This window comes from Accipiter gentilis, chromosome 1 (assembly GCF_929443795.1).
Source record: "Accipiter gentilis chromosome 1, bAccGen1.1, whole genome shotgun sequence".
In the NCBI taxonomy this organism is placed as follows: domain Eukaryota; kingdom Metazoa; phylum Chordata; class Aves; order Accipitriformes; family Accipitridae; genus Astur; species Astur gentilis.
The window spans coordinates 23,274,674-23,301,204 of record NC_064880.1 but is presented as its reverse complement, the minus strand read 5'-3'; the positions used below and the strand labels follow the sequence as shown (position 1 = coordinate 23,301,204).

Here is a 26,531-nt window from a genome sequence, read left to right as displayed (position 1 = left end):
GCCCAAAGCAAAGCAGTTAGTTTGTTAAGACCCTTACTCTAGGTAACGGCGTGCCAAGGGTCCAGACCTTCGCTCTGCCCTGGGAAGGCAGGGCTGGTACTCTTCAGGCCCGGGAGGCTGGCATTTTCTTCCCAGCCTGCTACTTACAGCTGCCACTGAAGGGTTCTCCTCCAGCAGCTCTCTCCAGCAGTTAAAGCACTCCTCAGGTTCATACGCGTTATTCCATGCTCATGTCTAGATACGGCTGGACATCTACTATATCTACTAGGCATCCACTAATGAGTAGCAAATTTCAAAGAATCTGAAAATTAAGCTTTTATGCTCAACACTTGCTTGGCAGAATCACTCAGATTTTCATGGATAAAGTTTTTCAGTCCTTGATGACCAAATGCTGAACAGTCTGGTTCTTGGGCTACCGAAAATATAAAGTGTTCAAGTTTTCATCTCTTCTAAATAAACTTGGGGGAAAAAACCCAAAACAAAACATCTGTTTTGTCACAGATGGGAATTTTCTCCCAAGAACATCTACTCGGGCAAAAAGTTATTTTTCTTCTAAAGATGTTCACCCAAAGACCGCCAACCATCTTCGCCATCCCATGCCCCAGGCAGCTTTGTCAGCTCCTCAGTTTTCTGACAAGAGTGGTTTACTGAGTCAAAACCAGGTGTCTACTGAGTTTGAAAAGATTATTAGAAAGATTTGTTTGCTTTTTCATCATAATTTTTTTTACAGTTGCACTGCATCCTCTGCCTAATTAATCTTCTCATTTGCTATGCTCTATTATCCCAAACTCTTTCAGTAAATATCTACCAGCCAGATCTACGAGTACTCCATGTGGGAAGACTGGAACATTTACTGACTACCCTGTAATTATTATCTAAAGTCGAATGGGTTTCTTAATGGACCAGCTATGGTGCAGAGGCTCACCAGCCATGATCAGCCTCTACAGAAACAGCCTGCTTTCAAGGTCTCATTCACAATTCTTAGTACCACTCATAAGAAATAAACAAAAAACGAATTACAACATGTAATAAACATGCAATCTTTTCCTCTTTTGATTCTAAATAACAATTTAAGGCATTCCAAAAGCAAGCACTCTCCTCTATAGTAAGATAGAAAAAGGAGCAGCAGAATTATGCTTTGGCCCATATTATTTTTCAAACCGCTTTTCAAAACAAGCCAACTATATGGATGTCATTCATAAAAACTTGAGTCATACTGTCACACACTATTCAGCATGACCTACCATTGCAAATGAAAATGACTTTCAAATGAACATGAATTAGCTCTTTTGTTCCAAAAAGTGAGAGACAAGAAAGTGTTTGCTCTTAAAATGATATTACCCAAATATCCTCTAGATTGAAATATAGCTATTCCCACATCTCATCATTACCTAGTAATGCAAACCAATTATGAAGTAATTTTAATTCAGATCTAAATGCTGCGGGAACAGTAAATAAAAATACCCTATCTGAATAAATGCATAAGATACATAGATTGTACAATTATTTCAGCAATTGAAGACTAAACGCTGAGTGAACATCTGTGCTTTTATATAGCCTGCCAACCCAGGAGGGCCTACAGGCTCAAATAAGGCTACCAAACAAGGACTGTCAACATTGGAATCTGAAAATATGAATTTAAAACAGCTTCAAGGGAACCAGACTCAGGTTTGATTTTCAAGAACACAGTTCTCCACTTGAGTTGGTGCTACATTCATTCCCTGGTCTGTGAGAATACATCAACTGGATCAAGAGCAGCCACATTCCCATGCATGAGCTTTCATAAAACAACTGCCCACAAATCCATCACAGTCACTCCTTCCACAAACACCCAATTTCGAAGATGTGAGCAGCTAACCAGCCAGGAGCATCCGTGGGATTAACACACATGTAAAATGTTTATGACCATTAACCAGATTCTGCAACCCTTCCACAGAATTTTATTGTGTGTCCTTTACTACACTAATACTGCATTCATCTGTCTGAACACTTCTTTTCCCTTAATTCTATTATTGGTGAGAAGGACGACATTCATGCATATCCTGGTAAGATGGGTTTCAAACGCGAAAGAGAGCCTTGTTTTCTGACCAAAGAAAACAAGCCCCCATGTCCTCATCAGCTGTACAACTGGCTAGAATATCTTAGTCCTGAGGTAGCTGGAAGGTAAAAATACCAGGTGAAAACGGTCTCCCTCTACATTAATACGAGGTTAAAGGGACAGAAATACAGCACAGCCATATCAGCTTTTATCAGGACATATCTGACGCATTGCATTATTTTTCTACACTAGGAGCAAAAAAATTATGATATGCCAGACTTTGCAGTGCACTCTCTGCTGACATGGTAAACATGGCCTTTTCATACAGTCTGAGGTTATTCAGTCCATTTTAGTACTAGTGCTGGATTGCTCCTGACAGGTTTTTTTCCCAGTACTTCATCCAGTTTAATTTCAGATGCCCCTAGATGGAATGTGATTACTTTGCTTGGGAGATAATCCCCAAACTGAAGGGGTCTCAGTGTCTAAGAAGAAATTAAGCCCCATGAACCTGGCTTTCTGCTTTTTTTAATTTCACCTAATCAGTCTTAGTCAGAGCCCCTCGTAAGTATAAACTGATTGTACCCGATGCTTTCATGATAAAGCTTGTAATCCATTAGAAAGTCATCTGCGACCACAAAACTAAATTTATGTATGACCTTTTAAGCCATCCAATCAAAATTATTCCAAGTCACTTTGGTTAATGTCAGGTCTGACCTGCAGACTAAGGAAGCTCATTAAGTGACATACTCAACTGTACATGTTGATGTTTTGCTCTGAAGAGGGAGTATATTTCTCAGAGGTTCCTCTTCCATTCCCACGTGAATCATATGCTATGTCATATGTTTCATCTGCAGCTGTCATCTGCTTTCGAATTATAGCATCAGCAGAGACAGTCAAGGATACAGCCACAGATGCATTAAAACATTCCCCTAAGCCAATCTGTGGGAAGATCTAACTCTTCTACCGCAACTAGCACTTCATGGCGTATTGTGAAAAGTAAGAAAATAATGTGAGGGCAGGATATTGCAAGCCAAGTATGGGATTAGAAAGGCAGAAAGAATTCACTGGACCAGTTTATTACCATCATTGTAAAATGATATGTCATCCTACTTAGCATCTTTATTTACTGAACTTTACATCAAATACATCAGACCCATCAATTACCTAGCAGTGTTTCTAAATTAGTGTCCTTGAAAGGTGTAACTATTTTCTGAGAGCTGTGGCTCACAACATACTGATTTGTACTTTTTGTTCCTCAGATAAGACCCCAAAGCAAGCTGCCCACGTTCAGACCAGTTACGTAACTGCCTAAAAAGTCATTAGCAAGTTAAGTGTTTATAGAGGCCATAGGATCCGTAACACAAAAATGATCTGCTCTGAGAGTTGGTCACTGTATAGCCTGGAAAGAAAGAGTTATTGTCATTCTGCTTCATTTGCTAAGAAGGGCTCTTCTGCTTGGCTAAACCCTGAATGGACTAAATTTAACTGTCTGGGCAGTTTCTTATCTCATCCAGCCATGTCCAAGGGACTTCATAATTTCCCAAAGCAAAAAAGAACAGTCAATTAACTACTGTGAGGGACACCAAAATATCCTCCCAATCGAAGTAAGGATTAAGAAATTCTCGAGGGAAGGTTTTGCATCTGAAAAAAACCCACAGCTGCGTTGGAAGCCTAGAAGGGAGCCAAGACTCCCCAGATCCAGATCATCTTCTGCAAGCACAATAAATGTACGAAAATAAAGAACATAAAAGCCTCCACCAGGAAGCCTTGAACATACTGCAAACAGAGAAGCCCGTGGAGCTAACCCAAATAGACAGAAAGGTAGATAACAGGATTATTGTGCAGACTTTTTTCATTTCTGTTTATCCCTACCTTTGTAAAAGTGTTGATCCCTTTAAACTTCATAAATAAGTATCTATATTTCCTTCTAGCTGCTCTGAGGTACAGTTGATTTTTGATTACCGCCAAAGCCTTCTAGGCAAGGCAGCCATTAAAAATGGGGGTGAAATAGCCTCTCAGTGCCCAGAGCTCGCATGCTTTTCTGTGAAGCGCTGCGCACACCCTCAACTAAGCTGCATTTGCCAGCATGGGACACACCAGCTCCTGGTCTATATTGAAAAGTTCTCAGGTGAGCTGTGTTGGCTGGGCACACTCCTGGGTAACAACACCGAAGCAGGAGAGTGCTTGCACCCTCAGCAGCCAGGCAGTTTGCAACGGGCAAACTGGAATAGGAAACTGGTCATGTAGATGAGGGATTTGCAACCTGTACAGCAAGAGCACAAGAGGACAAGCCTAGACTAAACACCATGCAAAAATGCTTATTAGGAGAGCTTGCCACACCTGGAATGAAAAACTGCAATCACACATAGCTGCTGATAAAGTCCACTTGACAGCTAAGAACCTCACAAAGTAATAGCAAAACACAAAGCCAGCTGGCTGGAGTGGACTGCGCGCACTCCCGCTAAACATTAAAGGAGTATGCATCATATTCACAGTTTTCAAAGAACAGTGAGTGTTAATACACAACAGAGAACTTACCTGTAGCTTGTTGTTTAAAAAAAAAAAAAAAAAAAAAAAAAGGCATCTTAAACACAAACTATTCACACCTCATCCTGAGATAGGAATACAGTAGGGTACAGCAGGGTTGAAGCCTGCCAAAAGGTTGGGTGTCAATTTGCATAAAGCCCAAGAGGATGCTTTTGAGGCTCCCCAGTGTTTGTGGCATCCCTTTCCTGAAGCGCTGCCATAACAGTCTTCCTGCCATTTGTAACTACCTCTGTCTGTTTTCAGGCTACCAGGTCAGTCAAAGCACTGGCCTAAAAAGCAACATGTCACCACGTCCTTCCCCTTCCCAGGCTCACTTGTCCACAGCCCCTCCACATCCAAGGATGACTTTTCTGTGGCCGAGTATTTAAAGAGGAGATACCCAGGCCCTTTGCCCTCCCTGAGCCCAGCACAGCAACTAGTGTAAGGCAGCTCATCCTTTGCTGCTTCTTAACCAACAGCTTTTCCTCCCTGTCACTCTTCCCCATGCTGCTCTGTGCAGCCATCTCCCACCTCCTCCGGTCACAGAAGAAGACCATCTATCTCAAAAGCCAGAGCCAGCCCAAGACCTTACAGCTGAACCACCCTGAAACACAGCTATTGCAGCCCAAGCTGCAATAAAGGTGGCTTACTCCCCTGTGTCCCCAGGCAGCTGAGGCCACACTCTGGGAAATGAAAGCCAGGAAGAAATTGGTGTTTCAAAGTGACTGTCACTTACACAGGGGTGCAGACGAACAATAACCAACTAACACCTAACAGAGCCATGTGAAATGAAAATACGAAGAGAGGAGAATGAGGAACACGTAAAAGTGAGAAAGAGACAGAAACTAGAAAGAAAGAGGATAGGAAGTGCATTTGCTTAATTAGCAAACAATCAGAAAAGCAGGGCTATGGAGAGTCTAATAACAGCCTTCAGCACGGGAATGATCCCTCTCCAACCTGTCTGGAAACCACCTCCCATCACACTGCAGCATTCACAGTACTCATTTCTTTTATCTAATTACCACCAACAGGCATCTGCTGCTGTTTGCATCCTCTCTCTAATGAGCAAAAGCAGCAGCCAGATCTGGCTGGAGCTGGGGAGGAGGAACATGACCACAGAGATTATTTTTCCTGACGTTCATCAGAAGCACCTGCTCCTCAAGGAGATCCAGAACTGTCTCAAAACTTGGAAAAGGAAGGAGGGGAAGTGCATCAAAGAGATTAAAGTAAGAGGAGTTTTAAAAGGAGGCAGTGAAGAAGAAAGTGCAACATCGACAGGTACATCCAGGGCTAAATGCTAACCCCCACTGCTCAGCTGGAGGGAGCTATTTTGGTAGGGACCAAAAGCAACTGCTGCCTTTTTTAAGACTGCCACATTCAAGCAGGGGTACATTCACACACAGTACAATCTGAAGTTGTCTTTTCTAGCACACCACAAGGGAGCTGTATCCTGTTTCCGATGTAAACATGGGACATGGTGCTCCAATTAAAGGTGTCTCTAGCTCATAATATAACTTGCAAGTGACATTTCTGGTTTACTGGCTTAAACAAAGTCTATTTAAGAAAGCCTCACGATGCACAAGGTGCTCTGGGAATAATCTCTCCGAGACAGCACAGAAGCAAGAAAAGATGGTTAGAGTCACTCATTCAAAAAATTAGGTTTTTAACTTCTTTGCAAAGACAAAACTAGGGAAAAAAAAGTAAACCTGCTTTTTAAAAAATGTAACAACTACCCCATAATTTTGTTCAAAATGTACATTGGCACATGTATTAAGGTTACTTACCTTGCAGGGAAGACAGAGCCCTCTAACAAATAAATGCTTAGGAAAAGCCATTACTGACCCTGACAAAAACGGACAGATGGTGAATTCAGTTCCAATGAGTCTGCTAAAATGCTGCACAGAGTCAATAGATGGAATTACTCTTTTTCCATTTCGCGTCATTTAGACTGTCAGCCCTAGACGACAGATGTAAAACATTTGACTCAAAAGACAATCACTTGTAATACATGCTAGTGGGAAAACACAGATGGAGGTTTTCTGAGAAAAGAGAAGTATGGGATTTTGTCTCTCATTTTATTAGAAGTATAAACCTGAATAACCTGAGGTATTTCCTCCATATTTTGAGAAGCTCCTACAGGCCTTGCCTTAGCAGGAGTTCAATTTAAGTTGTTCGGTTACCTTGGGTAGGATTATTCCCATGCTTATGGGAATTGTCAGTCTCCCTCTCAATATTATAAACATGTTCCATGTAGTACTTACCAAGTCCATCATCATTAACTTCTTTGCCCAAGAACCTTGCTGAACTAAGCTTGACCACAAGTATCAATCTGAAGTGCTTTGCCTGTATTTATCCCCTTCTAATCACATAATCTAGTGGCAGTAGGGTCCACTGACTATGCCAAGGCAAAGGTCTTTTAGGTCCCAGGCAGACACCAGGGATCTAAACTCTGCAGGCAAAAAACAGGAGTTGCAGGGCTCTAACAACAGAAGTGTCCCTACAAAACCTGCACGTGCCAAACACACAAATACTAAAGGAAAACTCTGGATGCCCCATACTGTGATTTTCAGAAACCTTTCTCTCTAATATAGTTCAAGATAGTTAGCAAACACACTACAGCAGTACCTGTACTGTGGGTGCACGGTCCAGTTCCACAGTTACTTGTGTCCACAACTTCACTACCAGGATTAAAGTTGCAACGTATTTCCAGCATCAGCACATGGCTGGCAAAACCATCCTTCACCAATAGTTTAAGGCAACTTCCTTCTCAGCAACAAGTACAAAGTAAAAGCAGATGAAACGCCTCCCTCAGAACACAGCAACCTCCATTCTGCTGTATTGCAGAGCTGTTGGTTTGGTTTTTTAAACTGGGATGATTGCTTATACTGATAATACTTTCCTGTCCCGTCTCCTCAAGTGCCGTTTACCCCAAAAAAAGAAAATAAGACTTTTGTTTATTGCCATGTCTGAAAATCTAGCTTGAATATGTTTTATATCTTGACTTGAACGTTTGCATAATGTTCCTCTAAAAATGCTCTCAAACTGCAGGCATGCTCATGAAAGCAGTCAGAACGTGATGAAACTGTTCTAAGTGACAATCCGAAAAAATGCAGAGAGATTATCCTGCTTGGGCTGAAGCATTTTATTTCTAAAAGCAGGTCATGGGCAGGAGACAAATTCTTTCCTGTGAGAAATTAACCCGGGGGGGGGGGGGGTGCAGAAAGGCACAGATTATCTATTCCTCTCTATTCCCAAACAAGTGGGTTTAGCGAGAACTGTCTCTGTGAGGTTATACCCAGCAGTGGCACTCCCCAGTTTGCAGGTGGAAGAGCATCCACTCTGCCAGCAGAAAGAACAGCAGGCAGCTACTCGTGCAACTACTTGGCTTTGAGCTGCTGAACAGAAGCCCTCATCACTACAGACTTCAAACTTGAAACAATCATACTGTATGTTGCAAAGGAAATACACTACAATGAGAACCCTTCCAAATACTATCAAAATTATGAATGAAGTACAGACTTTTGCCATTCTACAATGATGTAACCTGCTTCATAAACTTAACTAGAATTTGGGGGACCACTGAGGCAGAACACTGTTTTCTGCACAGACATGCTAAGAGAAGGTCAGCACCACCCCTGCCTCCTGCTGCTAAGTGCCTGATCCTTGGAAATGTATGCGCACGGGTTGCTTAACACTGGGTAGTAAAATTACTTACATAGTGAGGTGTTCATTAGAGGGCTGGGTTCACTAAAATAATCCTTCCCTGAATGGTAAATGCATTCTCTGCTTCCCAATGGCAACAGTTGTGATTGCTGAATATAAGAAACATTCACAATTACAGCTGGATTGCAGCCATGCCCTTTGGATATATTCTTCTCTGTGAAGGACAAGTCTGCTAATTAGCATTGCTACAGCTCTAAAATAACAAAAGTCTTTCAAGCAGAAGCTTCTGATGTTTTTAACTACTTCATGCTTTTATTTTAATGCCCGTTTCACACTAACCACATAGTATGCAATTTGGATCCCAAACCACTAGTATCTGCTTTTTTTTTTTTTTTTTTGGTTATACTTAATGTAGCTGAGACCTGTTCCTCAAAGAGTCACATACTGTAGACCAGAGACTTCTCCAAAAGAAGTAAGATCTATTATAAAAATAAAAACTTAGAAAGTATTCTTTACTTGGTTTGCAAAAGGATCAGTATCTGAACTTTAAAGACCTTACCCACAAATCTCAGACATACCAACTTACTGAAGCATGCACTAATCACAGTACCAAAGAGTTGCCTTAAGACCTCTATATTTTCAATTGCCTCAGTTAGCCTAGTTTTAGGGCAAAAGCTGACTCTTCCATTCCTGACGTTCTGATTCTACAACCTAGAAGGATTCTACCACCTAGAAGCTGTCACTAAAAAAAAACCACCATCACCACCAAAAAACGCCAAAAAACTTTTTATAAAAGAATTGGTTTTAACAGAGCCAGTAGAAATTTTTCTACCAACAGCCCACTCGTTAAATATTTCAAAATATGCAAAATCCTAATTTTAAAATCATACTTCCTTGCTAGTCTTGGGAAAAGTGTCTGGCTTACAGCAGGGTCATCCAGAGTCCTGTAGGCAATCTGACACAGACGCTGGCTTGTCCTTCCTGTCGCACACCAAACTCCTATTGACCTCCCTCCCATGATCAACTCCAGGTCCTTTCCAGCACTACCGCTTTCCAAGGGTCTTCTCCTTTCATGATATGTCTGTGTTTTGAATTATTTCTCCCCAGATGTGCCAGCTTGTATTTTTCCACTTTGAATCGGGTGTGTTATTAAGCTCTCTAGAAACTTTCTCCCGTTTATATTATTTCTCTGACTTGCCAAGCAGTGTGAGCGAATTAATTCCGCTGCAGAGTTCAACCACCTCTGCAGCTCTCCTCTGCCTTCACAGAGGAACGGTGTTAAACGGTATGTGGCATTTTATGAAACCACCATCAGTCCAGGTCAGGACTTTGCACACAAAACAGGCTAGTCAGTCTGGGAAGTAGGATCCTGAGTCTGCATGTCTGACAGCCTCAGTAAAGAATCAGCTGTTATTTTCCTCAGGTGAGCCCTTACGCAAAAGCTAATCCCTGGGTACTCCTCCCAGTCCTGCAGATGGCTCTTCCGCACTCCTTGCCCTGAGCTGCCGCTCAGCCCCATTCATCCCATAGCTCAGCGTAGTACATATCCACCTACAAGGCAACCTGAAGGCTACAGCAAGAAGCTTCTGCAAGACTATCCCTTCATTACAATGCAGTTTCATCCTTTCCTAGATAGAGCAAGCACTTCATCGCCTACTTGTGTAATTTGATCTAAAGTTTTGATCAAATCTGCCTGGCAGAATTTGTCCTTTATAAACTGATGCTGTTTATTGCTCCTTGATCTTCTCCAGACTTCCCCTTCCAGCTCAGAGCCAAGAAATTGTCTCACTGCTGCAGAGCCGTAGGTGACTTCATGACTCTGAGGCCTGCTGATTCCCCCCCTCCCCTCTCTCCCGAGGTCCTCCTTTCTGAGCACCTCTTCCTTCTTTTCATCCAATTCTCACCTGGCTCTGTATATTACGTGTGATTCAACACTCATTTCTGAGATGTGGCTGCACAAGGAAATATTTTTTTTTCACGTTTTTGAAAGGAGGGGTTCTCCAGTCTGTTAATGCGATTGCGTTATAGATCATTCAAGGGCCTGTTAACCACTCATTTGAAGTTCCTGCATTTAAGGGACAAAACTGCCCCTTGGCCTGTGTGAAGTGAGGAAATACACTTGCCCTTCAATGCCAGCCAAGCAGTAGGAAATGGGGGCTCATGAAATGTGCCTGCGCTCCCCCCACTCCCTGCAGGGTGTGGGATGGGGGGGGTCCCCCACCAGGCCCCCCTGGAGGAGGCAATGTCCCTGGCCCTGCCTCCCCCACCACATCCCTGTCCCTCCAGGCAGGGCACCACTGGGAGCTGCTGCTGGCTCATGTGGGAGCTAATGATTTTTCTAGGTGTTTGTCTATAGGTAGGCCAAATTCCCATAGAGTTGCTGGTGAAACAGCCCAGAGCCTTCTTCCCAAATAGTAAGCATTGTTTAAAAACTGGCTCATATGCTGTTGGCAAAAGGGGATTTTCTGGTACAGATAAGACTTCTTCTGGACTTATTCTCCAAGTTCAGTTCATGGTATAACTAATTTTGGAGACAAGTGGTAACTTTTACTACTTTCCGCTGCACTGGGGATTTTTCAATTATTCTTCTTAAGTCAGCTGAAACTTACTTTTTGTGTGGGAAAGACTCCAAAATGTAAACTTTTACACTCGGCAAAGTCTGTTCTCACTGTGCACTTAAATCCTCCTGATGACAACGTGTTATTGTTCACATATTTAAAGGAAAAGTAACCTTGTTTAGAGGGTTAAAAATACCCTTAAAAGAAAAAAAATACACTAAGCCAATAGAGAAATTACAAACACTGCAAAGGACAATTCCAGGAGTAATGTCATAAAATACTCACACAACTTTAGCGCTAATTAAGTGTGTTTCATTCTGAGTATCAGGTTAGTATGGTATCAATGTCACATTTTTATTTTTCCTGATTAACAAGGTCGTGAAAGACTGTTCAATGCCAGTAACGCTTTCTGTTAACCACAGGGAGCACCACTCCATTCTTTCTTTGCCGGTTGTGGCTCTGCTGAAAACAACAACCATTTGCATGTGTCTGAGCTCAGCCCCGAACATCTCCTCTTGCCAAGACTCACTTATCAGTTTAAGTAAATGATAACGTAATTTCAAACAAAAGTTTTTCAAACTAGTAGCTGGAGAATTTCAACAAATAGCTGGACTATTTTCCATGGTTATCTTATAGCACCTTTTGAGACCGAAATGAGTATAGAATATGTATTTTCTTCACAAAATAGTCATTTTTAGGGAGGACTGTTTTGTTTCTGAGAAGATTATTGGCCACATACTTGAGTACAGAAAGTTGACCTATCCCCAGTAAAAACCAAGGTAGCTATGCAGCCTTACTCCAGCTAAAATCCCCACATTAGCTGTGCTATATATTTTATTGGTTAGTGTGTATTGCTTTGGATTAATCACAGCAAAACAGAATGAAGAAATGTGTTATCACTGTTGAAAAGAATCACGTCCTAAACATCTCCTCAGTTCTCTTGCATAGCTCTATTAATCGTATAGCTTTCTCAGAGTTAACTCACAGCATCTGTTATGGTAATTTTCTTGAAAAAACATATGAAAACTACATTTGTTGGCTTATGCTATACAATGAAGGGGATCACATGAAATGTTGCAATTTCCATATAAATACAGTTGTTCCATCTATTGCCTGGAATATTAACTTCTTCTAATCCACACTTACCTGAATCACAAGATTCAATCTAACAATTTATGCCTGCTGATAGTAGTTACTTGGAAAGGAATTATTTCAGCAAAGCCAGTATAATTACTAATGATCTTATGACTAGTTACTCTCTTCAGATGCTCAGTAAACCATCCATAAATTCATTCCACCTACTATCTGTTTATCTTGTCAGGCAAGCTTACTGACAGGGAGTAAGAATGGCTTTTAAAAGGAAGGAATCAAACCAAGCACATACGCCTTTGCCCCGAGGGATAAATGCAACTATTGAGGCAAGCCCCCAAAAAATCTTTTAATCCAATGGTTTTTGTAAATGCCTGTACCAACATCAAATATCGCTCCAAATAAGTGTGCAGCCACATGCAATGGCTACATGCAAAGTAGCTTAAGTCAGTGGGGTATTTTCCTTTTTTTTTTTTTTTGTTTTCCCCCAAACTTGACTCTTTCTTTGCTCTTCTGCCTCTGAGCCACTCCGTGCCCTGTGCAACCTCTTTTTTCTTTTCCTTGGCTCAGAAGAGCTGGCAGCAGCTCAGTTCCTCCAGAGCAGGGAACCAGAAGCCACCTGCAATACAAGCTGAAAGTGCAGCTACTCCCCAGCTCCTACCAGAAAGAGCGGATGAAGCCAATTAACAACAATCTGCTCTTTCCTGATCCATTTAAACACTTCATGAACTCCTTTAAACTTTCCCACAGCTCTGCTAGAGGATACAACCCACTTTGACAAATGCAAGCCTGAGGCAGTATTTCTGTCTGTTCACAAAGCAAGCTGAAACACACAGCACTGCAAGGCAGCAGAGCAAAACCCACTCTTCTTCAGCGATCATTTGCTTACAGGTTCTGCCCTTCTGTCTTGTTCCAGAAGCACTCAGTGCCGTTGCTCTTCCAAATACGAGCTGACATACGATCTAAATTCATCTTCATAGAAGTTCTGGTAGGAAACAGAAGCCCTGAACAAGTTAAATGTGTTGTTTCCAGTTGAGCTGGTTGAAGATGAGGAAGATACACTTCTCCACCTCAAAACCAATCCAGTGGCAATCATGTTTGTTTTTAAATAGATTTAAGCCTAATCTTGTATATACTCTTCTCAGCAGAGCCACAACCATCACTTTCCCAATTACTCTATACTTGCTGCAGGCTGCTTGAGTTTTACAGCTATCTAAAGCTCCCTTAATCTTTTAGTTGTTTGGATTCCATATCCTTTGGTGTTTATTTTTTATTTATTCAAAGGGAAGTTCTATGGGGTTGGTTTTCTGTTTTGCGGCATTCTTTTTTTAAATAACCAATGCTCTTGCTCCAAGAGTTAGTCACAATGGACTGCTCATTTTTTGGCATGTCTTCCGAGTATTTTGCAGCACATTCTCAATTGCATTATGCAATCATTTCATTAGTCCCAACTGTTTCACTTGGCAGTAAGATCCATTATAAAATGATGTCATCTCTTAGAAAAATATGGAAGTCAGGGGAGGTGATAGTTTCAGGGGTATGCACACCCTAAAATCACAGCCACGTGGCATTCAGAAATCCCCATTTGTATACCCGTTACCTCTGGTTTTCACCAATAAGCCACATCATCATATCACAGTTATCAAACAGGTACAGAGCTACATTGCTGCTCCCACCACCACTCCGCCACCCCCCAAAAAAAGGAACATTCTGGACCTATTTTTAGAGAACCTTCTGGACTACCAAAGGTGAACTCACATCCACTTCAGCATAAAAGGCAAAGCAATGACGTACAGCATGCCCCTCCATGCTCTTCACTATTGCAGTATGACGTGATATGCATGACATGACTCACCACAAGGTAACAAAGCGTAATTTCTCATCACCTTGCCACCCGACAACCCTACTGAGTGGTTTTTACTTCAGAAATAAAGACCTAATTAGATCTTCCCAATGCCTGCATATAGGTAGTCTTTCACAGAGGACACACATCATGTTCTTGCCTTAAGTCATCCAGTGGCTCCTGGAAAGCCAAGTGTTTCCAGAGCAAACAAAAACTCGCACGCAAATTTTGTTGACAGGAAGTGCTGTTTCTTGAGCAGGGGGTCTCCTTCTCCCCACCTCCCACCACACTGTATGCCAGGTGGGATCCTCTCTTCAGGGGCTAGGGAAAAGTGGCAACCCTTTTTGATTTTGAGATTTGCAGTTCTAATGTCCCAGACTGCCTCTATCGCCTTGACAAGCTTCCTTTCTGAGAGATCACATGGCCAAAACTACCAGTGCACTGAACTGCAGCTTGTGAGGAAACTTAACTCTGCCTCTAGTTTCAGCATGGCCTCAAAAAAGTCAGTTATCTTTATTCTGCTCAACTTCCCCTCTCTGCAAAACAGAGCAGTGTCCACAACTGTAAAATGCTTTCAAGAAAATCACAAAGATAGTATTTCTTAATAACAGTAGCAGGACATAGATTGGACCACACAGCCAAATGAAAACTAACCAGTCACTATATACAATATGAAAATCAAACCAAATTCTACCAATAAGCAGTAATAGTGGAAGGTGGTTGTGTGTAACCTTCCCTCCCGTTTCTCCACTTGCCTGTTACTCTGTGATAGACACCACACAATCTAGGAGTCCAACCTGTTTGCCACTCTGGGGAAATTTCTGAAAACGCAAACAATCTCAATGAACCTGGTCCCCTGAGTCTCAGCTAATTCTTGGGTAGCTTTCCATTAACTTATTAAGCCCTCACCACGGTCATCATCGGCATGAGCACAGCATGTCAGCATGCCAGCCTGACGTCCTCTTACTTTGGATGCTGCCATTACCTGCCTCTGGATGCCAGCTCCATGCATCCCCGGGAGGAACTGGAGAGCCAGCCTTGACTCTCCAGAAGGCTGCATTTTGAATAAGCAACCTGCAGTTCTGGGGTGCTCCAAATTATAAACGGAAATGTGGAAAACTTAATTTTATCCATGTCCAGTTATCTTAACACCCCCTGCCACATACAAGCAGCTGCTGACAAGCAAGAGAGATGGGAAATGGACATGTTGGCCCTCTTATCTCTAGACATCTAAGATTAAACCAGTAACAGAGTAGAGACCCCATCGCATACAGACCCCGAAACAATCCCATACTACTGCTGTTGTTGCAAAACAGGCTGCTCTGAGCAACTGGATCTTTTCCCGACTCCAAAGCAGCTGGCATTGCAGTCTGGGCATCACGTTGCTTCTGTCAGCATCAGGGCTTGCCATTAGCTGTTAGCGCACCAGAGGGGATAGGCTGATCTTCACAGGAGGTAAGGAGAAAAGAAAGGGCCATGTGGGTTGGGGAGAACCTCTCACCCCCAGTTCAGCCTTTTCAACACAGCCTGGCAGAATGTGGCAAGAAAAAGATGAGGAAAAATCCTATTGTCAGGGGAACAGCCACAAACCTGCAGACCCCAGAAATGCATCGTGCTTTCTGATAGAGCAGAGCATGCAATTTTATAAGAAGCAATTAGAACAATGCATAATACCCAGTGAAGCAAAAAATTGCTGACAAAAGCTGTTTCACCTACATATGTCAATTTTTTCTGACAAATACCTAAAGAAGTCTCTGTAAACTCCTGTCAGAATGAAATATGCCATAAACAAGAATTCATATTTTTAAACAATGTCACTGAAATGAAATACCGTACTTCAAGTGGATAAATAATTATTTAGGGATTCTACATGTAAAATTTGTAGGGTAAAGGCAAAGCAATCAAAATCAATGCCACATTTTTGTACCTAATAGAAACTATTGTTCTTTTTTCTATGGCTGCATTCCATTTTTAACACGTGTTAGACTTGAAGAAGAAGTGATCCTGAAAGCATTTAAAAATAAATATGAGCTATTTGTACTTTTCCTCTAAGCCAAGCTCTGTGAGCACTAGCCGAAGTATTTAATTGCAGTTTCATGCATAAATCAAAATCACTGGGAGCACAGAGAAGAAACCAACAAGTATCTGCAAGAACCACAAATCAGAAAGTAACAAAAATGTAAATAGTTAGGCTCAGTTTCAAATGCACCTTTAAATACTGTCAATATGATTACGAAATTTAAAAAAAAAAAGCAGACTGTATGAAAAGCCAAGAGAAGAGGTAGAAGTTATTTATGGCACTACAACAGCATTCTTTTTTTTCTTTTTTCCTTTTTTTTAAATACAGAAACAGCACTGGATGAATAGTCAATGCTTACAGCGTCTATTGTACAAGTCACTGCCAAATCTGCTATAGCAATGCATTCAGCGCACATATGCTGACCCGGATTTTCTTCTTCAAACTTTATCATTTTGCCTTCAGGGCATTTCATTTCAAACACTGTTCAGAAAACCAGTACTCAGGTAAACATCTTTCCCTGTGTTTGAGCAGGAATAGCCAAGCACTTGGAGAACCTCAGTAAGAACCATGACTTTGTGCTGATAGGAAGAATTTCAGTGATCACTACTGCATTATTTAACCCGTGCCTCGCTAATTTAGAGGCACTCACAAAGTCTACAGGGGTACCCAAACTAAGAAGGACTCAAGCCAGACAGTCCGCATAGTGCAGTGCTAAATTGATGCTACCACTCTGAGCTAGTTATCATGGTATCCAGGTCTCTGTGATGGGCTTCCCGGAAAGGCCACAGCCAGCTGGGATGCTGGCAGAGCCCTCTCCTTGCATGAAGAGGCGGCAACTGTCAGAAATGGGAGCAAGGGGATGATGTAAGGCAGAAACAGGGGAAGGAGAAGATTCCAAAATACTTCTCGGAGACCTTGTTCCTCAGGGTTTTCTGTTCTAGGATTCATCTAAATGGAGCCAGCAGACACTTCTCTGTACCCACAGCTTTGATTAGCTCTCACAGTCTGGTAGCTTCAATAAAGCAGAGAAACAAAGAGTGAGCTTGCCTTTATTATGGCACTATGCACTATGCCATAAATAACGGCTTAGGAAGAATAACTAGACAAACACTTCAAACTATATTTGTCAGATAAACTGGGTAGAATACATTTGGTGATCATATCAGCCTTGCAACTGTATTCATTAATTTGCTTTTTAATCCAGCAAGCAATAGCACTGACAGCAGGTCTCTTAGTCATTAGTGAAGTCTAATTGTTCTTTTTACTCCTCATCCCCCAGAGGCCCCACTGAAAAGAATGGGGCATTAGACAGAGGAAGGCTTGCTAACCCTACTAAATCCAGGGAATGCAGCCCAGGCAGCGGGACACGCAGTGCTGCGGAGACCCAGGCTTGATCTCTGGGCCAGGATAGCAGCACGCTCGGGTTTTCAGCGCATGCGTACATCTCGGGCCTGGCAGGACAAGGAGGAGACACCTCCGCTCAACACTCCGCAACTCCTCCGCGGTCACCGTCAGGCAATGCTGGCGGCTGCGGCGACAGTGACCACGGCAGGGCTTGAACCCATTTGTAATTCAAGCCTTGTACAGGATTCGCCATATAATAACAGCAACACCTTAGCTCGTATAAACTTCCACAAACAGAACGACTTGGATGCAGTTTATTAGCTGTTTAAAATTATCTGAAAACATGCAGGAAAAGACTTTTCAATAATGAGGTCTGCGTAGCTGGGAGTTTATGGGGAAAATCTTACGAACAAGATAGTTGTAAACACACCTAAAGCTTCTTAAATTGAATGAGCTGTTTGCACTACAGGCAGCATCATAGTACCTCTGCGCTTCAGCATGAAATTAATTCAGTATACAGTAGTTTTAAAAATTCTTTAACTTTCTGAAAACCACATTTATAACTTATGTCTTTTTAAAAGAAGTTCAAGAAAGCTAAAAGTAAGCACCATCACTTTCTAGCAGAAACACTATACCTACTATACTCTACCTCTGCTGGGCTGCCCTCTTTTGTTTGGTTTTTTTTTGGTTTTTGGTTTTTTGTTGTTGGTTTGTGTGTTTTTTTTTTTGGGGGGGGGGGGGAGCTGGGGAAAGAAAGAAAAAAGAAAGTATTTTTCCTAAAATTTGATCCAGTACCCTCTGTTTTTAAGAGTAGACATACCCTTGGAAATATAAAGGACTATTAATAAGGTTACATTCCACCTTTTGCCCAAGCGTCCTAGGAACTTTCTCCTTTCCAAAGGAAAAACATAAGGCAATTCACATATTACCCTGTATTTCTGAGGTCTCATCTCTGATGGTTCTAAGCATTACATCCTTCCTTTTGGTAGACTTCCATTTTTCACTCATTCATATCTTAGAATGAAAACAGCATCACAGATTGATTGTTGCCTGTCAGTGGCATTATTTCTTATGACTACCTCCTATTTATTGTTCACAAGTCACTTGAAAAGCATGAGAGTCCGCTCGTCTCTCTCACTGCTTTTCAGTAAGGCTGCCTGGGTGCTTTAGATCCCTAAACATAAAAGTGTTCAAAAGTGATCAGACAACTCGATGAAAGAAGTGTCGATCAAAAGATATCAAACACGATGTAGAAGACACAATGTTTAGGCCAGAGAATCACAATGCTGCAAGAAGACAGAAACATGGCCTATCTTACACTTTTTTAACCTGTAAGAGTTGTTGCTCTTCCTCATTCCCACTATCTTCTCAGTAGCGTGCAACTTTGTTTTCACACTGGTTGAGTTGCCACATAAGAGGATTGTGCCATCAGCAAAACAGAAATCTTCTAGCACCATTTTTAAGCTATGTGACAAATGTGCTGTGTCTGTCTAGGATTTTCTACAATAGAGTCAAGAGCAGTACTAAATAGGAGGGTGAAAGGAGGCTTTTTTTTTTTTTTTGACACCAGTGTTTATGTTAAAGTAAACACAGATTTGAGTGACTTATTTAAATGTGGAAGTTGTAACCTGATTTAAAGCCTCAGTGCTGTTAACTTTTTTTTTTATTGGCATACCCTAACATTTTGAAATGTGCCAGAGCAAATTGCAATAGAAACTGTCAAATGCTTTCTCAAACGTATGCAGTTAGGAAAAAATTGTTTCATTGCCATGCATTATGCTCTTTCATGCTAATTTGCGGGGTGAAAAACTAGCTACACATCACCTTCTAGGCTGAAACCAATTCAGATCCTCTGTCAGCTTTGCCTCAACTGGATTTTTCTCTAAGAGAGCAGGGAGCACCCAGAGGCCAAGCAGCGGTGCTCCTGGGGTGCAGCACTGCAGCTCCCCTGCACAACTTCAGCAACACAACTGCAGCTCTCACGTGGGTTCAGCTGCACCTTTTTCTACTTTGAAGCATCTACTCCATCACTGTGTTTCAGCCATGGCCTGGCTAACTTGGAGCTGCAAACCAGGCTAGAAAAATTATTAAGCCTCTTGTTACAAAGCTGAGATTTCTCCAAGACAGAGGATTTAATTTTAATGATGGCATTAACAAAGTAACATCTACCTATAGTATTGCCTTGGATGAAAAGGGACTTTTGCTTGCCAAGTTATAGTTAGCTGAGGGAGTAAAGGCTCCTTTGTGTTTTCAACCAGACTATTCACTTAGCACCAATCCTTCATGTGACTGAAGTCACTCAAGTTTCCTTTTGAAACAATAATTGTATGTTTCATAGCCATCTTGTGGAAGGAGCTATCTGACCACGTTCTAAGCTCTAATGCTTGGAACAGCTTTACTGCCCCCTGCATTGCCTTTCTCAAGGCTCAACCAAAGAAGAGCATCTCTGTAAATCATCCCAGAGACAAATTTCAGTCACTCGGATCTTTTTAAAAGCTCATCAATGGTAATGAGCATCTTTATTACACTTTCCAGCAGTAACTGAAGCAATGGCTTGCAGTTAACTAATTATATGTTCACCTAGAAAGTAACTCTTAAGTTTATTTTAATAATGAATCACTATTCATTTCCCAGTAGCCTGATAATGATAACTTGAATATTACACGTAAAAAAAAAGAAGTCATACTCATCGTAAGGGAAGAACTGCCTGTACAAAAAATCCTGGTGACTTCTCTCTTTTAAAGGGACTCAGAGGAAATGATAGGCACCCCTTTGAATTCCTACAACAACTAGAAAATTTTATTGCTTCACAGGAAAAAAAAAAAAAAATCACTCATGAAGTTAAACAGCCATCATTTCTGCTGGACATTTTTGAAACAACAAATAAATGAGTTAACTGCTCCTGCCTTCAGACCACTGAGCTCTGACTTGATACTACTAACTAAAACTAACCTACATCATAAGAAACATCTCAGCCACAAGCATAATTTGAATTATTCAAATTCAAAATGTGAACTAACAAATGCCCTTTATTAAAGAATAAGTGCTAATAAATTATCCTGTCCAACCTGGCACTGCAAGCAAGAGATTTGCTGTGATTTTTAATGCTAACAGCCTTAGCTGAAGGATGGGAAGGGCTAATCCTTGAACAAGCCTTGGAGTTGTTCTGGCTGCCTCCAACAGCTCCAGAGCATTTAGCCACAGTGAACAACTCTGACAGTATGCAATGTACTTGGATCCTGCAAATACCCTGGCAAACTTGTACATATTAGAGTCTTTTCTTCAGACTTTTGAGGGGTCTGTACCCTCACATGAAAGGATTTGGACTGTGGTTCCCCCTATACAAATGCAGTGGGTGGGCTACACTCCATGTGGCCTCCTTCACTACCCTATGTTTGCAGAAATCCCCAGTCCAGCAGATTCCTTCAGCATACATGTAATTTTAAAACACTCTACAACAGTTTTTAAACTATACACATGCTTAGTTTATTGGATCAAGGCAAGTACCTATGCCTCTACACAGATAGAATATTTTCTGTGGGACTTGCTTTGGGCACAATTCCTAAGATTTTGCATTTAAGTTTTTTTCCTGCGCTGTCCAGTAACAGTAAAAATGACTGTAAAACCATTTCTTCCTCCTTCCCCTCAATCACCTTGCAAATCCAAAAAAAGGCCTTAATATAGTCTGTTCTAACAGGTACAAGTTTTTTTCATTGCAAATATTTGTTTAGGCAGCCAATCCAGATTTGGTATAATTTTGATGAGATACAATCCTGTTCACTTCTGGTCTCTGCCAAGATTATCTTCCTTTGCTATTTTCCTTCCACTGAAGAAAGTATTTAAATGAAAAGCACACTAATCTTTTTATGCTCTGAAATACACACACCTTATAAATACCTAACCTTTCTGGAACACACACACACTCCAAATACACATTTCACACACTCCAGCATACCTAGATTTCTCCTTGGCAACATGCAGCAAACCAAATTGAAGAAAGCTGATCCTAACATGGGCAGTTACAGTAAACAAAAATGTTCAAGATCCTGAGTTTATTCTTGGCAGTTTCATCAGTTTGAACTTTTTACACCCACTAAACAAATTAGAGCTTGCCAAATAGCAACACACATTTGGAAGTCTCGGCACAGTCTTTCAGGGTGAAACAACATCCTGAGGTCATGTGACTGCTCCATTTTTGAGGAATGTGAAGAAAATGTATGAATTTCTTCATACCTCCTGTATGAGGTATGAGTACCTCCTGTACAGCACACATATGCTACTTGTCTTAAAAATAAAAAAGCGGAGGGGAAAAAAACCCAATCGAAAACAATGATAACTAGCAACATAAACTCTTTTAAGCCAAGCCATTAATGATGTATCATTTATCAGCATAAATGATACGTAGTTCTGCAAGCTCCCTGTTGTTGAATCTCTGTACATAATCATTACTGCAACTTTTATTTCAAAATAAGCAAAACTGAAGAAGTGTTAGCTCTGGAGGTCAGAAAAACAAGCAACTTTCAGAAAAGGCTGACTGAGTTCTCCTCTATACATAAAAGACAAGTAATACTCCAGTGAACTTTGTGGACTACTGGATCCACACGTTGTGTTACAGCCAAGAGTCATGTTTGTTCATAAGCCATGAGGACCTGGATCCAACCTAACTAAAAATCTGCTGGCTCTCTTGTGAATCACTAGATGGTGGCAGCAAATACCACACTCCTAAGATTTTGCCAATTTTTCCTGTCCTCAAGGTGCACCTGTAGACTCCTGCGACCCCTGCTCTGCTCCCCAGAAGGATATGTGAACCTCAGAGAACTCGCCCCTCGCCTGCAGTCAAGGTCAAGACAGTGAGCTGCCTGTGTGACTGAAAAACATCTTATAGGACAGTTGTGGTCCTAGGCTGGAGTGGAGCTGGTAAAAGCAGGGCATGAAGTATGTTTTCCTACCAAAGGCACTGACCCCGGCCTGAGCTACCATACAAAATCAGATTGAGTCAAAGCCTGTCCATTTTTGGAGCAAACTGCAACACCTGTCTGTCTGCCACAGCCCTTGCACTGTTGGCATCAATAAATAAAGAGAAACAGATGAAACACCTGAAGCATTTTTGAAAAACAGAGAGTATGCGCAGTATGAATCTGAACACCCATATCAAGTACTTTGATGCACAGCCTGAGATTCTGTACATACCTGCTATCAGATATATGTAGAAATGAGACTTAATAGTGTATATTTCCCAGGTCAACTGAAAGTATTGCAATCTACCACTACATGGCCTTCCCTGGGTACTTGACTGGGCGGAGGAAGGAGCAGAGTTACTGGCTCTGATCAATCAACTGTTCCTTTGCTGAGGCTGTGAAGGAGATGCTGGTTATGCTAGTCTTGTGGGAACCGGACCTATACAGACTGAAGTAGTATTACCACTGAAAATACGTCCTAGGGTAACAGCGCTTTGGGGATTAATCTGGGGACAGTGTGAATGGGATCTTTAAAACTGATGGTGCCTCAACACCCACCCTCCTGGATGTCACAACCTAAAATGCCCCTCTTCGGATCATAAAAATGGGGCTGCCCTGGGAACACTGCATTGTTTTTAATGCCATTAGCCACTAGGGACAGTTGCGTGTGTATTGGATCTGGAGGGAGTTTGGTGGGAAACCACCTCTAGGTAATCCATGGATGTCTTCTCGGTCTGCAACGAGTACAGTGAGGGACAGGGTAAGAGCAGCTCATTGTCTTGACCTCGACTGCAGGCGAGAGGCAAGTTCTCTGAGGTTCATGTATCCTTCTGGGGAGCAAAGAAGGGCTTGGACCCTACAGGTGAGGCAGCATTACTCAAGCCCTGTACAGTATTACCAGAACAAAGATTATTGCACTGGTTTCATTTCATAAATAAGAGCAGGGTGGCAACCACCATGCATACAATAAAACACCACAGGTTATCTGAAGATCATGGAGATCTTGCCTCCTCTTTCTGCTACTGAAGCTGCGGGTGCCTTTGCCACGTGGGTACAATGTTAGGGACCTGTGCCTTGCAGGAAGGAGGTATGATGTGGCTGTAACCCAGCTCCGTGAAAGGCAGGCATCCGCAGGCGTCTCTGGAGACAGCTGGCTGCCAGCTGGGTGGGTGCAGGCAGAACCCTGCAGGATTCCCCAGGCACAGGGGGAAGAGCACTTGGCTCTACCCTAGATAAGCATCACTGCAGCCAACACAGGTCTTTTGAGCTGGCAGAAAAGCTTGTTTGCTCTGGAGTCGGACTTTTAATTTCTTTGTTTTGTTGGGAAACAAGTAAAAACCTTACCAGTGGCAACCTTCATGCAAAACAGAGAAAATCTCTTGGACTGCCTCAACACTCAACAGTCTCCACAGCAGAAAGAATTTTAACATCAAGATTACTTACATTGCTAATTTCAATCAAGATTTACTGCAATGTAATAGTTTCAAAAAGCAGATTTAAATCACCGTGCTATTTTATCAAGTCTGCTTCTTTCCTTAATTACTTTCCTAAGGAAAAGCCCATTCAATCTGTGGGAGCACAGCTCATTTCAGTAATGAAATTGCAGCTCTGTATATTCAATCTAGCTCTGTCCATTTTCCAGCTTGTGAAAAAACAAAACCAAAAGAAACAAACAAAACCAAAAAAACCCCCACACATCAAAAAATGAAAACACCCCGAAGTAACACTTACTATAGCACCATGGGCCATACCTGCAAATGTCTCCATGCAGAAGAGTAAAAAGAAAGGCTACAGTCCCTCTCCTGCATTTCCCAGTTTCTACTTTTTTTTTTTTAATCCTCACCCCCTCCACGTGTTTCTTCTCAATATTTGTTATTTTATCATGCTTCCTTTAGCCTAATTCTAAGCTAAACCACTTTTAAACAGTGGAATTACTCTCATTTCACACTCTAGCAGCTGGTATCCCCCGAGCTTTGCACCTTGTTAGCCTTTATGATTGCCTGTGCTCTTGCTTCACATAGGTCCTGCTCCTGCAGTCTGACCTGTTTAGGCAGAGCCCTGCAGACCCCTGCAGGCCCGGGCTAACAGAGCTTCATCATACCCAGTGGCCAGAAGAATCTGGTCACACAAACCCAACAGCACTGCTGTACTCCCTTCCTTCCTATTACTCTCAAAGGGGTGTAGATTTATAGCTTTCCATAGTCTACACTTTGCCAAACTTAATCTGTACTTGTTCCTTTCTTCAGACTCCCCTCCAGCGTTTTAATTATTTATTGCTCTTATCTAAACTCCTTCCAGTTAGTCTATGTCATTCTGACACAGAAAAAGCACAGAAATAAAACGGCATTTTAAATGCAGGCACCACAGCTTTACAAAGCAGGTCTAAAATATACAGACAGACTCGTTTAACTTTCACCCAAGTCTCCTTGCCATTATTGCTTGCCAAGCACCTTGCCCCAATTAAATGTCTGCTTTGGTTTACTTCTGCCGAATACACTTGCTTATATATGAGGCTGAAATTCATTGTTTCTTATTCACGTTCCTCATGTCTCAAGCTGCAATATTTTGCTATTTTCTCCATCTTTAAATACATTTGCAACTCCTGTCAGTGTGCTATGGTCTGCAAGTCATCTCATTTCTGATGCACCAGCCTGGAAGACAGGTCTGCATGCTTGCTTGAGACTTTGTGGGAAACCTCAGGCAGACTGAGGACCTGGAGAAAGCACACAACAGCTTCCTCCCACTCTAGATGTCTGAATTTCCTTCCAACACAGATCAAGCATCACATGTGGAAGCTGGCAGTCATTCTCAACTTAAAACATTTCTCTTGCTCTCCCCACCAGTGGGTCACCTCCACTCCAGACTGACTGACTTTTGCAGAAGTCCCGTACAGCAGTAACACCTCCTCAATGACGCCTGTATGATATAACCCAAAGGAAGGTAGTATTCCAACAATTCGGATTCCCCTGACTTCCCCATGAGGCACTTCTATTACTACAGTGAGCTCTGCCCAAGTGCAAATAGATGAATTCTTCACAACGCTATTACCCAAAAAACATTAAATCCCCCACGGTCATTTTGCGGTGCTTTTCCAGATTTCCTCATTTACCAACGTGGTGAATCTCAGCAGCATCCATCACTCTGCGCAGCTCTGCCAGCGCAAGCGAGCACCAGGAAAAATACGACGCCTGAGTTTCATCGCTGCTCAGCACACAGCTGTGTTTGCTCAGACCTTCAGGGAGAAAGCCTACGTCTGCTCCCTGCAAAGGCACAGGACACAGAGGTCTCCACAGCCTCTGTTCAGCACGTCTTGCTGAACGTTATCTTGTGTCTGCCACCATCACTATTGCTCATTTCTTTTAGCATGGACAGAAATCCCAACCAGACTCTTGCGTGCTCTAAATAATTACAACTCCAGTGAACCGAGCAGCTGAGGATCTACCCCTCAAAATGGTAACAGTTTGGTACGGAAATTCATTCGTCCAGCCCGGCCCAGCAGCATACACACCTGAGACTTTGGCTGAAGCAGAGTGCTGCCAGCAGCCACGCCTCTTGTAATATATCCATAACTGCTTAGCAATCCATGTGTCACACAACACAACCTGCACTACCGTTTCTCCCTCTTTTCTACAGTCACTCCATACTGCAGTAGCTGAGTATCTTCTTGTAAAAATCGACGCTAGGAAAGTCCCTGATGCATTAGTGGAAGCCTCTGGCACTTCTTTTTTGGGGAATAATTACTTACCAATGCAGGATGCAAAGCATTTATGTTTTAATAATAGCAGCTTCTCATATCTTGGCTACATTTTACGTATTCATTTTTTTTGCTTCTCATCTCCACTACATACTTTCTTAATAAAATTAATGGCAATACTGTGATTTTAATATCAGCTGGAATCCAAACCACTAAATCTGCTCTGGAGACCCACTGATTTATGGTCATCTTTTAATAAGTTGCTATTGGTTTTATTAAAGCACCTCTGGGTGCTATTGCAGTGGAGCTATTTATATTGCAAATGAACAACAATGAGGGAGATTTTCTCAGAAAAAAAAATCCGTCCAGAGGGCTGTGGAAAATACACATAAGAGAAACAGCTTCACCTACATGATGGCATATAATTCAGTGAAATGCCAAACTGCTACGTACTGTGTTTAAACTAGACTACAACAGCTCTTAAGAAGAAATGTGGTTATTTGATTGCTTCCATAGACAAATCTGGACAAACCTGTGTCAGAGATGCATTATTCAGAAGATGTATAGCAGAATTATAATACAGGAATATTTTAAACCCTTAAGAGATTTCTAAACAAAAAAGGGTTTTAATACAGCCTGTGAAATGAAATCAGCAGTGCCAGGAAAGGAGGCAGACCTCCAAAAACCAAGGGCTAGTATACTAACAAAGAGACGGTTGGTACTGAGTTTGTGTTAAGTATATCACTAGTGCTGGTCACAACTGCCTTGGCAACAACTCAGAGGAGGCTATTAAATAGA

General features: G+C 41.9%; 1 protein-coding gene across 4 annotated transcripts in view; it reads right to left on the bottom strand.

Annotated features, from left to right (window-relative positions):
- The window catches only part of PLCL1 (phospholipase C like 1 (inactive)), a 213,417-nt gene that overhangs the window by 128,659 nt on the left and 58,227 nt on the right, over positions 1-26,531 (bottom strand). Inside the window, exon 1 of one of the 4 annotated variants that reach the window (XM_049813901.1) lies at positions 6,349-6,406. The exons of 2 other annotated variants lie outside the window; for them this stretch is intronic. In XM_049813901.1, the coding sequence (XP_049669858.1) occupies positions 6,349-6,399 (51 nt within the window). In that variant the 5' untranslated portion in view covers positions 6,400-6,406. Of the gene's footprint in view, positions 1-6,348; positions 6,407-26,531 lie in introns of those variants that run through there. One more of the 4 variants, XM_049813993.1, reaches the window with a different exon arrangement.